The 13,601-nt window shown below is 49.2% G+C and overlaps 3 protein-coding genes across 3 annotated transcripts; 2 read left to right on the top strand and 1 right to left on the bottom strand.

Annotated features, from left to right (window-relative positions):
* Positions 1–225: 225 nt before the first annotated feature.
* On the top strand, positions 226–3,995 carry LOC131260936 (matrix metalloproteinase-2-like). The gene is made up of 8 exons (XM_058262798.1): positions 226–318; positions 412–564; positions 752–867; positions 2,327–2,488; positions 2,566–2,852; positions 2,918–3,520; positions 3,586–3,735; positions 3,883–3,995. The coding sequence occupies exons 1-8, from the start codon at positions 226–228 to the stop codon at positions 3,993–3,995; spliced, it is 1,677 nt and encodes a 558-aa protein (XP_058118781.1).
* Positions 3,996–4,770: 775 nt separating this feature from the next.
* LOC131272696 (probable dolichyl pyrophosphate Glc1Man9GlcNAc2 alpha-1,3-glucosyltransferase) lies at positions 4,771–6,597 on the top strand. The gene is made up of 3 exons (XM_058274524.1): positions 4,771–4,859; positions 4,931–5,591; positions 5,692–6,597. The coding sequence occupies exons 1-3, from the start codon at positions 4,801–4,803 to the stop codon at positions 6,484–6,486; spliced, it is 1,515 nt and encodes a 504-aa protein (XP_058130507.1). The 5' UTR covers positions 4,771–4,800; the 3' UTR covers positions 6,487–6,597.
* A 197-nt stretch (positions 6,598–6,794) lies between these two features.
* Positions 6,795–7,501, bottom strand: LOC131258835 (probable insulin-like peptide 7). The gene has a single exon (XM_058260219.1). It carries the CDS (start codon positions 7,499–7,501, stop codon positions 6,956–6,958), a length of 546 nt encoding a protein of 181 aa, XP_058116202.1. The 3' UTR covers positions 6,795–6,955.
* Positions 7,502–13,601: the final 6,100 nt, after the last annotated feature.

Genomic DNA, 13,601 nt, shown 5'->3' with positions numbered 1-13,601 from the left:
GAGACCCCGAGCGCTCGTAAGTGTTCAGTCAATTCGTGCAATTAGCATCCCGCCGATTAGCGATCCCGTCAGCCAGCGCAAGTGGATCGGGCAGTCTAATTATGCTGCTGGGCCCAGTCGGACACAAGTGTCAATCGACTCCGTTCGTGAACCGACTCGCCTGAAAGAAACCGAGTGGTAGCGTGGTAGTGCACATACGGTTCCTTAGGCGAAGCTCTAACTACTATGAAGCCGCTGCTGTGCCTTATCGCCGGCGTTCTGTGGTCGATGGCGCCAGCAACAATCGGGGCGCCCGCCACGGTTCCATCGAAGGAAATGGTGCGTGACCGCGGAGTGCTTGATCGATCGAAGAAAAAAACCCTTCGCAAATAATTCGACCACCGTGTGCTGGTGGTGGCTTCCTCTTCGCAGCTCGATTTTATGCGACGCTTCGGCTACCTGGAGAAAGGACCATCGCAGGCCGAGGCCCTCTACAGCGGCGAGGCGATCGTGGACGCGATCCGGCACGTGCAGAAGTTTGCCGCCCTGCCCGAAACCGGCGTCCTGGATCGACGCACGATCGAGGTGGGCAGATGGTGTGAGGCTGTGAGGGAAAAGATTTACTTCTCGGCTCACGTTTCATCAGTGATAAATTCGATGTTAAACAGTGAAATCTTCCTTTAACTCACGACTATTCTTTTTCGTAACTTTCCTTCAACCCTTTCGGCGACACCTGCACCGGGGGCGTGCGCACTTAATGCTGCACCCACAGCTGATGTCAGCGCCGCGGTGCGGTGTGGTCGACGTGATGCAGCACGATCAATCATTACGCCACCGGCGGTACGTGATCGGATCGGAAAGCTGGCGGAAGCGGCGCATAACTTACTTGTAAGTGACCATACCAGCCATGTTGTGTCTTGATGTTCGCCGGCCGCTGTGTTGTGCTTCTCCTCCTTCTTCTGCTCCTAGCTGCCCCAACTGTGCGCCATTCCTATTCCTTTCCCTTTTTTTTTGCTTTCTTTTTTCCCTTTCCCGTGTTTGCTCCTTTCAGACGCCGGTCAATTCCCGGCAATCAACATTTTGCCATCTTGGGAGGAAAAAAAACGGGGAAACAACATACATGTATACATGCGAATGGCGCACAAACCAAACCAAACCGAACCAACAACAACACAACAAAAAAACCCCACCCCCATTACCTCGCGTTGATTTTTCGTTGCCACCCGAAAGCACCCAACCAACTCCCAATTGGATATGCCTTTTTATGGCGCTCGTTCCATCGATGGTCGATTTTTTTTATTTTTGTTTGTGATTCGCCTTTTTCCCCCCACCTCCTTCGTTTTCCCATTGACGATCCCGTTCCGACGTTCCGGGGTCCGCGCGATAATCTATGATCGATGATCGGTCAAACGAATGCGTCGGTCGATGTTAACCCTTAAAGGACATCGCGCGTGCCGATGAAAAACGGAATGGAAAATCTCTCGAACATAAAACTATTCAGTTGTGCACCTATAAAATTGGAAGCTCTTCCTTACCAAGAACTCTGTTGCAAACACCGGCCCCTAAATTATTGGTTTCTTCTTGAGTGGAAAGCGATTGCCCGCCTTGGGGTTTAAAAGCACCGATTTTGAGTGAATCAAGCAAAAGTACAGAATGACAAAAAAAACACAACCTCAACCACACGGCCCCATACACGTGCGTACATGCCACCCCTGATGGCCATTAGCTTTCGCTGGCGATACCCATTTTCGTTTAATTGGTACAGCCATTCATTATCCCAGGCACGGACAGGCCAGGCTTCAAATGGCGGCCGACTGGAGGTGCAGGAAAAAATCCCGACCTCATCGAACCAATACGTTTGGATGGCAAAGGCGGGGGACGGGGGGAGAACTTTCACTTTAATTGAAAATGATCATGCGTGGCGCGCCCGGTTTCGCGGAAGGGAAGGTGGACGTCCCGGGTGTTGGTGATTCCAGGGCGGTCACCCATTCGCCCATTCGGACAGGTGCCATTTTCGACATTAGCATTTTCCAGGCCGTCGTTAATGGTCCCGGTTTTTGGGGCGACCGCCGAGGTCGTCGGATTCCTAACATTCCGTCCGCACAGTCGGAACAGCACAGCTGCCGGGGCTGATTGGCCATTAAACGACGCAACGTTGGCGTGGGGCTATCAACACACCGGGACGCACGTCGCACAATCTCCAAAACCGTAATGACTGTATTGGCAGGCTGGCCACCTCGGACCATGGGGGGGGGGCATCATGCTGTCAAGCGCGTTACTTCCCCCTTTCTACAGTCCATACTTATGGGTCTTTATTGATCACTTCCCCACGATCGACCACCCAAAGCATTGCGAACTGGTCCAGCAAGGTTGGGGAAGATTCGGTGGCCAAGTTTATGGCCAAAGCGTTCGACGAATGGAGCAAGTACAGCAAGCTACGGTTCGTGCGTGTCTACGATCCGTCCGCGGACATAATCATCGGCTTCGGCAGTGGCCATCATGGCGACAAGTGAGTGGCATTGCCGGAGGATGGAGGATGTGCTTGTGTCATGGGTTACTAAATTTCCCTCTAACTGCTTCTCTTAGCTATCCGTTCGATGGACCCGGCAATATCCTGGCCCATGCCTTCTATCCGTACGAAATGAACGCCTACGGTGGCGATATCCACTTCGATGAGGACGAGAACTGGAAGGAAAACTCAACGCACCTCGGCGAGGGGGTGGATTTTTACTCGGTCGCCATTCACGAGCTGGGACACTCACTAGGGTTGGCCCATTCACCTGTCTACTCGTCACTGATGTTCCCGTACTACAAGGGAATCGCCCAGGGTACGCTCGATTACGACGACATCTTGGCCATGTACCAGTTGTACAGTAAGTGAAGCGCTAGGCATATCACACGCATTTGGTGCTACATATTTAGTTCCTCTTGTTCGCAGTACAAAATCCGCACATTACCGATGATCCAGACTGGGTGGAGATGACCCCGCCTACTACCGAGATGTACATCCCTACCGACACACCGGCACCAAGACTTCCGGATCTGGACGTCGACCAAGCGCCACGTTCTGAACCACCCCTACCGAGCACGACGGAGGTTTACAATGTTCCGATCACCTTCGTCGGTGACTACGAAACGGTAGACGAGCATATCCGGCGCCACTATTCGCCCCCGCAGGTGACGCATATGCCGGAACACACACCCACTCCGGACATCTGCAGTGGCAGTTTCGATGCGATCGGTTTGCTGCGCGGTGAAATCTTCATCTTCAAGGGTGCGTACCTGTGGCGGCTGACGGAAAAGTATCGCATCAAGGAAGGCTATCCGGTCAAGATATGGCAGGTGTTCCGTGGCTTCCCAAAAACTGTCACCCACATTGACGCGGTCTACGAGCGACTGGACGATAATGCGATCGTGCTGTTCTCGGGCCGATCGTACTGGATCTTCGATGCACTGAACTTTTTGCGACCGGAAGTGCGCCCACTGACCGACTACGGTCTACCCGAGGATCTCGAGCGCATCGATGCGGCGATGGTTTGGCGTAAGTGATTGTTTTTTACATTTAAAGGATCCCACCATCTTCAACGCCGTTTTGTAAATTGCCAGCAAAGAACAATAAAACGTACTTGTTCGCGGGTGACCGATTTTGGCGCTACAACGACACGGCCCTTGAGGTGGACGAGGGGTATCCATCGCCAATGGACCGTTGGTTTGGCATTCCCAGAGACATTGATGCGGCGACAGCTGTAGCGAGCGGTGAGTGTACTCCCCATCAAGGCAAACGCATGACACGTGTCCAGAAGTAGGAACATAGTCTTTCTAATCATGTTATTTCCTCTTGGGGTGGCCTCGACAATGCTAACGTTGTCGATAAAACCTCCCACTCCGCCCTTCCACTTGCAGGGAAGACGTACTTCTTCAAAGGAAACTACTACTGGCTGTACAATAACGATCGAGTTCGTCCAGAACGCGGATATCCCCGAAGGACGGGAAATATATGGCTTGGTTGCCGCTAAGACAAGTGTACCAAGAACACAGCTATCTTCCTCAAATGGAAGAAACATTTATGTAAAAATAAACACAGTATCAAAACGAGTGCATATTACAAATTCAAAACCCAACCAAAGCCATCTTCCAAACCATATTGTACTACCGAATAAAAAAAATACAAAAGAAAATCTTCAAAAACATTCCTTAGCACTTTCCTCATCGTTTCATTTAAATAAAAATTCTTCTATTTGAATTTCCCTTTTATGTTGTTACCCGAACAGCTGTTTTCTCTTTTTCGACCAGTTGTCAAGTTGAAACGCTTCAATCGATACCGGAAAAAGTATTTGTTATTGAACCAAATTGATAATGTGATACCTCACAAATGAATAAATTGATTCTAAATAACTGTTTTATTCATTGCGTCACAACCAATTCTTAGTGCGACACTCCAGCATCCAAAAAAATATGAAAATTGATGAAGCGTTTATTATATTGTTTACCGTTTTAAATCTCTTTCAAACCAAAACAGCTGCGTTTATAACGTAAAGGTGTATAGTTCCAGCCATATTTTTAAGGAAATCATGACTGGCAACTTCTCCGAATTATCAAAATTTACATTAAAACATCTTAAAATATTAGTTATGCATGTACAGATAGCGCTCAATAAAGCACAATTACGAGTAATGTTGTTTATTAACGTAAGTCGCGCAGTACATCTTTGGTTCCATGCAGTATAAACCAGTTTGAGGCTGAATAGTTTCCGTGGCAACAACCACGTAAAACTCGACGCACCACCTCATCAACACACAACCGGCAGCAAAACAAAGTGCAATGTTTTGGCATATTTTCTTGCTCGTTTCGGGAGTAAAGCTTCTATTTATTCCTGCGTAGTAAGTCAAAGTTGTAGCAAAAGTGATTATGTATAATTTTCACAATCTAACGTGGTTTAATACCTTTCCAGTCGGTCAACAGACTTTGAGGTACATCGCAACTGGCTGGCCGTCACACACAGTTTACCCCTGTCCCGGTGGTACTACGAGAAAACGAGCGAATGGACCCTGGACTACCCGCCCTTTTTCGCTTACTTTGAGTGGTTGCTTTCACATGTTGCGAAATCGTTCGATCCGCGCATGCTGGAGGTGAAAAATCTTAACTATGCCTCCGAGCAAACGATCCTGTTCCAACGGTTCTCCGTCATCGTAACAGATGTAGTCTTCGCTCTCGGCGTCCGCCGATGTCTGCGCGCACTTACCAGCGGGGATGCAAAAGCATCCCGGTCCGTCCTCATTGGCGGTGCTCTACTTCTTGGAAATGCCGGCCTTCTTATGGTGGACCATATCCACTTTCAGTACAATGGTTTTCTGTTCGGAGTGCTCCTGCTAAGCATCGGTGCCCTGATGGAAAACCGTCCGCTTCAGTCGGCGTTCCTGTTTGCGGCGTTGTTGAATCTCAAGCACATTTTCATCTACATCGCTCCGGTTTATATGGTTTATTTGCTGCGGTTTTACTGCTTCCGCGAATCGACCATTGGACGGGCGGTAATGAAACTAATCAAGCTCGGTTCCGTCGTCGCGGGCGTTTGTTTGCTCTCGTTCGGTCCATTCTACAATCACATTCCACAGGTGAGGACAGTTTTAACTGCCGCCCGAGTAATAATGTCAATTTATTGCACACCATTGTGGACATTTACAACTCTCTTTAATTGTTATTGTTTTCCGGCAGGTCCTTTCCCGACTGTTCCCCTTCAAGCGAGGCCTCACGCATGCTTACTGGGCACCTAACTTTTGGGCGCTTTACAACACCGCCGACAAGGCACTAACCATTGCGCTAGGTCGCCCGGGCACGGCGACGAATGCTTCCAGCACCAGCGGACTCGTGCAAACGTTCGAACATTCCGTCCTTCCATCGATCTCCCCGCTGGTGACATTTGTCCTCACGGGCGTCGCAATGCTGCCAGTCGTTGTAAAGCTTTGGACACTGAAATCATCCTCCTCGCCAGCCCACCTTGGTCGTTGCTTCGTGCGTGCCATCGTCCTCTGCGGATGCACCTCCTTCCTGTTCGGTTGGCACGTGCACGAAAAAGCCATCCTTATGGTGCTCATCCCGCTGACGCTTTTGGCCGTCGGCAACCAGCAGGACGCCCGGTGGACCATATTCCTTGGCATTGTGGCACACTACTCACTATTTCCGCTGCTCTTTAAACCCGAGCTAACGCTCGTGAAAATAAGTCTTCATATTGCGTACACGGCCGTCAGCATAGTGTTACTGAAAATACTGCACCGTGGGACATTCTTTCGGATGCACGAATTTCTCTACCTGGCCGGCTTCCCCATTCTTTGCGTGTACGAAAATGTGGTCCACGGTGCAATCGGTCTTGAAGAACGGTTGCCCTTTTTACCGCTTCTACTGACCAGCGTATATTGTGCCGTTGGGGTGGCTTACTTTTGGCTTGCCTACCAAGTTACCTTCCTCAGAGCGAGCAACGGAAATGTCACCGAGGGGAAGAAGAAAAAGTAACCAATGTTGATGCGACTACGACGAAAGGTTAAAGTTGTTTAAAAATGTATAAATCAGTAAAAAAAAAAGCTGCAATAAGCCAAAATTATAAGAAAATAAAATGCAACATTGAATTCCTTGTTAGTAAATCTTGTGGTTTGGATCTTTTTCAACGACCCTGCATATATTTTGTGATATACATGGATAACAAGCCACTAGCTATACAATAGTTTTGTTTTTTATGTTTTGAGGGTAGTGCGATATCCTTTATTTCACAAGTAGTACAAAATAGAAACCAAACATGACTGTAATATACAACCGATGATGCGTACGATGATCAAGAATACCGAGAAGTCTCCTCGTTCTGCCTCCCTAAACCAGTCTGTCAAGAGATCTGCGTCCCCTGCCTCATCCCTGCGATTGCGCCAGGCTCGGCACGCAACCACCGAGGGTTGAGCTTCCAACCAGTCACATCTCCACCACCACCGGTTCACTTCCTACGCCGGTAGTGGTTGAGCCGTTTGTTCGACGGACAGTACTCGGCGTACTCCTCCCAGGTGCACCCGATTCGGGTGCAGCATTCGGCCGTTATAGAACCGCCCGATCGACGCTTTCCGGTGCGCCGTGTGCGTAGGAACGAGTACGCCACCTCACGATCGATGGCCCACGGAAAGCTCACCGTCTTCTGGCTGGCCGGTACGACCTCGAGCGCATTCGCTTCATCCCCATCTTCCCTTGCTCGTTTTTCCAGCATACCGTCCGTCCGGCTGCCACTTCGTCTCGAAATCCGATAAATATCCTTCTCGCAGGCCCAATAAAGATGGCGTATCAGCTTTTCCCGACAGCGCGAATGGCTCTCCTGGTGCCACACCTTCTCCCAGTCGGCCCGGGTGCGCTCGCTGAACGTCACTTCCAGTTGGCCATCGTCCAGTCCAACGCCACCGCCACCGCCACCACCACCACCACCGCTAACACTGGAGCCACTGACGAGCTCGGCGAACTCCAGCAGTATGCACAGCGCCAACGGAAGCCACATGTTCTCAACCGATCAACCCAACGGGACAAACCCTGCCCCTCCTGGGTTGTGTTGCTCCACTAGCGGTACCCAATAGGATGTGTTTCACTATTCAACCGTTCCTATCCAGTTCATTGTGCACAGTTCCATTACGGAAGAAAAATCTCGGCAAAACCACACACGACCGAAGCTGCGGTCCACCAGCGAATGAGACTGCCCTTTGACCCGGCCGGCACTATTTATAGTGTTTCTCCCGGAAGGGTGGTAGACCCCCGCTACCCGCCCGTTGTCCCAGGACGCTCAATCAAACCACCGCAACGAAGGATAACTATCCCCGCGAGTCGACACCAATATACCAAAAGGTGTCCGCCTCCATCGACCATCCGTTATTGACGGATGTAATGATCATTCCGGAGGCTGTCGCTATTTTCACAACGTTTGTTAAGGATTGTCCTACCCCAGGTACCCCAATCAAATGTGGATACCTGCACAACCCTCGCAGGACGGCTATACGGCTAGGCGAACGCTTGGTCCGAGCGCAAACGGCGGATAATCGAAACGGTACACATAAATTAGACATCGCCTGCTACCCCGTGGAGCAAAAAGGACACAGTACGTACCACGCAAGAAGGATCGATCTAGCCTTTCAATGCAGAGAGATTTTCCCAAGTGACTGTTTTGTTTAAAAAAAAAAACAATTATGTCTAATCAGGAAAACTATTCAACTAAAGTACTAAGCTTTGGTAACGGCCCATTTGTAAACTTTTAACTCTATAGTAATATGATAATCTTTAGATAGTGTGTGAATTTTTAAAATTATAATTATTATAAGTAATTTATAAAAACCAGACACAATTCAACCAGCTCTCCATTCTTTACATTCCTACTCTCTTCCCCCACGTTTGTTACGTACTGTATCGGGGACGAACATATGCCACATCTTAATCCGAACCCATCCTCCGACGAAACCGAAGAGAACAAACGATGCTGCTTCTTAGAGGGGTTGGCAGGAAAAACACATTTCATTAATTCACCCACACCCAGCTTGTCCCAGTGCGTTTGTTTGACTCGCCGTTTACCAAAACCCCCGCAAGTTGCACCCGGGCAACTTGCAGCAAACGGGCCGCGGACGGCCTGGTGGACTACTGGTTTCGGTTTTTGGGGCGCTGGCCAGCTGATGGTTGACGTCATGCTATGGGTTAGAAACGCCCACCCAGGTATCATGAATGAATTTGGGGTGGTATTTCTTTTAAGCGAGTTTTGTGCAAAGGTCACTGACCTCTGTTGGTCGAAGGAAAGGTTGGTGTTTTGGCAGAAGACTGGGTGGAAATGATCTCCAAGGGAAGGATAACGTTTTCCTTCATATAGTAACTCGTTCAATCGATTGCATAACATAAGCCACAACCTGGTTGTAACCTTCAAATATGCAAACACTATTTTGCGTTGATGAACTGAATGTTAAATGCACTTAACAAAACACTAAAAAACCTATAACCGAATTGGAAGCATCCCTAAACTTTTCGCATACTCGTCTAAAACCGAACTCTGATTGATAATGACCCGAATGTTTAAAAGCACGTGCTATAGAGTTCCAGAAAAAGTATTCTACTGATAGTTTAACACCAGATTTCCAACCAAATAACCACACAACTATATTCACCAGAAGATCTCAAATTCACTGGGTGGAGAAGTCAAAATCACTTTCATCGTTCACCGAACTCACGGTTGGCGTATCAGAAGCCGGTTCTGTACCCTTCTTGCCCGACTTCGGATCTTTTTTCTGCTTTCCGGTCGTGCTTTTCTTCTCCGGTTTGTCTTTCGGAGGCGTTACGTCGGCAACGGGGGAAGCTTCCACCAACGGAACGTCTGGAGTGCTCTGGGGAACGATGGCTTTCGGCGATTCCGATGTCGGTTCGTCGGTAGGTGGTGCTTGGCCTGTTCCTTCCGTGGAAACTGGATGCTGAGAAGCCGGTTCATATTGAGCATCGGTTGGATAGTATGCCTGACCTTCAGCCGGTCCTGGCTGGTATTGGTCAACAGGTGCAACATCTTGCTGTTGTTGGGCTGGATCCTGCTGCTCGTAATGTCCCTGTTGCTGATTGGGGTCTTCCATGTAGTACTGCTGCTGATCTTGCTGTTGTTGTGAATCTTCACTGTAGTACTGACCCTCGTAACCCTGCTGCTGCTGCTGCTGTTGGTCGTAGTATTGTGGATCGTATTGGTACTGCTGGTTTGGATCCTGATAACCTTCCTGCGTACCATACTGAGTAACCGTCTGGTCAGCTCCTTCCGCGTACTGATACTGCATCTGATCAGCAGTGCTACCTTCCCCGTACTGGCCCTCTTGGTAGGTGGCTTGTTGTCCATCAGCCTGTTGATATTGATACATGGCTGCCTGCTGATCATCGCCAAGTGGACCAGTTTGATAGTCAACCGGTTGCCCCATTCCATCGTCCTGATAGCCCTGTGCCGGTGATGCTTCCTGCCGATCGCTAGCCGGTTCCTCTGAGTAATAGCTCTGCTCGGTACCTCCCGCAACATAGTCCGGATAAGGTTCTACATTTTGATCCGTATTTTCGGAAATTACGTTTGCCGCAATACCTTCTTGTAATGGTACGGCATTGGGTTCTACAGGGGCTTGATTGGCAGGAGCAGTATCAGGATCATAGTGGACCTCATACGGTGGATCAGCAACGGCTTCAGGTGATTGTGTCATTTCAGGTGATGGTACCTTCGATGAAACACCAGGGAATGCTTTAGTTCTCATAGCCTGCCGTGCTGCGGTCCAATGTTGATTGCCAACCTGTGCTATTGGTTGCTGTACCAGCTGCTGCGGCAAATGTTGTGATCCATTATTGACGTCATTGTTGGAAGATATCTGCTCTTGGTTTATATATTCTTGACTGCTGGGCAGCGGATCAGCCAGTTGAGATTCCTTAGCAGGAAGTACATCCGTTGCGTTGTTAAGGACTCCGTTAGGTTCTGTTTCATTTGACATCTGGTAAAACTGGTCATTATAAGGTTGAGAGGAACCTTGATCTTCACTGGTGTAGGCCGTTGGCTGCTGGTTCGAAATGTCCTGCTGTTCCGCCGGATATTCCGCGGGATGTTGATGTTCTGTCGAGTGACTTATGTTTCTCTCTTCTTCGGGCCACTCTTTGACAGCTTCTTGAGGGATATTATACATTGCCTGATCTTGAGACACAATGCCAGCAGCACGATTATTGCCCGCGTATCCTTCGACCATGTCTTGATGTTGTGTTGTTACTTCATTTTCTGGAGATGGATCATTTTTGTTAATGTATTCCGGTACTTTAGCTTGATAATCTGACGTGTTGCGGAACGTATCTTCCAATACCGGTTGGTTATTTTCAGTTTCTAAACGGGTCAAAGCGAAAACAAAAGATTGCATTGTAGGTTTAGGAATTATTCCTTGAAATTCACTATTTCTAAATAACTAAAAGTTAATTACCTTGTTCCAGTGCCATCGAAAAAATTTCCTCTCGTGTCTCACGTGGCTCTTTGGGGTTTTCATCGACTTCTTCTTTCTCTACCTCTTCCTTGGAAACGATACGGAATCGATCGATATCCTCCATCAAGCGGTCAACGGCCACCGGTCGCTGTTCGTCCTCGCTCAAACCCGCATCCTCCAGGTACGCTGCCCCGCGTACTTGGTCCCCCTTTTTCATTGTCCCCTCTGGTGTTGGAGCCACCACGCTGACTGTTGGTATTGGTTCTTTCAACACCTCACTGTCAATGTACCGGATGAAGTCTTCGTTGGACATTTCGAAACGTTTTGCCCTTTCTCCCCCATTGGACAACGGGACCATCGCACTTCCCGCAGTTGTCGGGCGACGTTGTGCCACTTCCGTTTCCCACGAGGGACCCCTATCGAACATTCGTGAGTAGGGACGCTCCAAGGGAGCCGCAGACTGGGTGAAGTTCTTCTGCTGCTGGGTTGCAAGGTAGTTGCTTAACGCGGTTGGAGCTGGTATCGGATCAATGCTGGCCTGCTGCTGCTGAAGGGTCAGGTCGGAAAGGTATTGGGCAAAGCTGGACTTCGATGGGGATTGGGGCGCTTTGGGGAGCATCGGTGGTGGAGGTGCGGCTATCATGGGAGGATTGTACACGCTGGAGTATGATGATTGTGCAGATGAATATGTACGCATGAGGTACATTTCATACTGTGTCTGTTGGGAATATAAATGAAGTTGGTATTTGAGAAAAATTGATAGATTTTAACCCAGAAGACTTTTATTTTAATTCTAGAAGTGGGATAGAACCCTGAAGGAGGGCGTACGACTTAAAGCCATCGCTGTTCAATGTACCTAATGATGTCCATCATTCTCCTACTTCCCCAACGATCGCCTTACCTTCAGCATTTTCAATCGGTCAGTTTTCGCCGCCAGAGACGCCGCCTGCTGGTCGATTTTGTTGAGCATCCGGAGGATACTTTCGTTCCGCTCCATCCGCTGGCGTTCGGCCTCCAGCAGCCGCTTCTGCCGCTGCTTCATGGCACGTGCCGCGGTCCGTTCGCTTTCCGCCCGCTCACGCATCAGGTCGGCAAACTGGCGCTCCAATTCCGCACGTTGCCGTTCACTACAAGCGGCACATAGGGACACTTTTTAGTGGATGGATTTTCCCTGACGGATGCCATCGGCCGTCCTCTTACCACTTTCTAATGCGGCTTTCCATCTCCTCAAACTCCCTCCGATAGCCGGCCCGTGCACCACCGAACTCCGCCGACATCCCGTCGGAAACGCTCGAGTACATCACAGTGCGGCAGCGTCCTCGCGGAAATAATGGGTCTGTTTACAACACTTTCCACAACCCGTGCGAAAAGGGCAGCCAAATGGCCAATCAATTCTAAATCATTCAAGGTCCCCGCAACGTCCCGGCGTTGGGCTCCGAGATACCCACGCCTGCGAGAAAGGCTGTTCCTGACGAACAACACGCGAGCCGAGCGTGAGAAGTAACGACGTCAGCTGCTGTCTTCCTTCGCTGGGTGGAAAGGAAAAGGAAATGGAGAAAATGTGAACCACAGGAAAAATCGATAGTGTCCCAATAAACAAAGTTATAAACACGACAAACAACAAGCGAACTTCCACACGAAGGGTGATTCGAGCCGCTAGCAGTGCAGCCGCAAAGGGGGCAAAGAAACACATTCATTTTGGATGCCGTGCAAAAACATTAAATGCATGAATTTATCCTTGAAAAATGGTAATTCGCAAAGCAAAGGGGAAAAGAGCCCTTGCTTAGGGGGTCACACGCATGAACTTCAGCGGTTCGCTGGACCGGGCAGAAACGCCTGAAACAATCGGAGGGATGGCAGACTTGGAGTTCGTTTAATCGCAGGGGTCAGTCACGCAAACCATGACCCTGTTATATGACGACCGTAGACGACGAACCTTTGCTGCAAGGAGCTGGAACCACACAAGAAAACAAAACCGGGACAGCAAGAAGGAAAATTCTATTTTTGGCCCACACACACACCAAATTGGGCCCCAATTCATATGAAGCGTATCGAATCGAACGTTCCATATGTGAGGAGATTGCCGTTCGGTTCTCGATGAAGTCGCATAAATTTTCTCACGATCCCTCATTGGCACACAAGAAACCATCAGAACGGACAATTGGTTCTTTGTCAAAAAAAAGCATCAAAAGGCATAACATTTACGCTGAGAAACTGTACGTGCCTTCCTCCAGTCGGGACGAATTACGAATGGTAAAGGGCAAGAGAGATATGAACGGTAACGCAGACTTGTTTCTTTTAAATACATGCAATTTTATTATACAAGTACTTATCCAACTTACCTAACAATAGTTTAAACAAACCAGAAATGCAACCGAAATGTGCACCGAAAATAATATGGAACCACCGTCACCGTCACAAAGAGTTCAAGCGTCTGCTTCAAACCCACAACGATCCTTACTGGTTTACTTCACCTTACCGAATGACACCAACTTTCGGGAGAGTCCGGGGTGTTGTACGAAACCTTTCCACCCCACCCGTTTTCGTTGACGTATCCTGACCAACCCAACCGGAACGATTTGCATGCCCGATGTCTATTTCCTTTCCCTGTCCCACCGTGCAATGTCGTGTCTCGTCCTGTCTCCGGGG

The sequence above is a fragment of the Anopheles coustani genome, chromosome 3 (genome assembly GCF_943734705.1).
Source record: "Anopheles coustani chromosome 3, idAnoCousDA_361_x.2, whole genome shotgun sequence".
In the NCBI taxonomy this organism is placed as follows: Eukaryota; Metazoa; Arthropoda; class Insecta; order Diptera; family Culicidae; genus Anopheles; species Anopheles coustani.
This window is presented reverse-complemented; position numbering and strand designations above follow the sequence as displayed.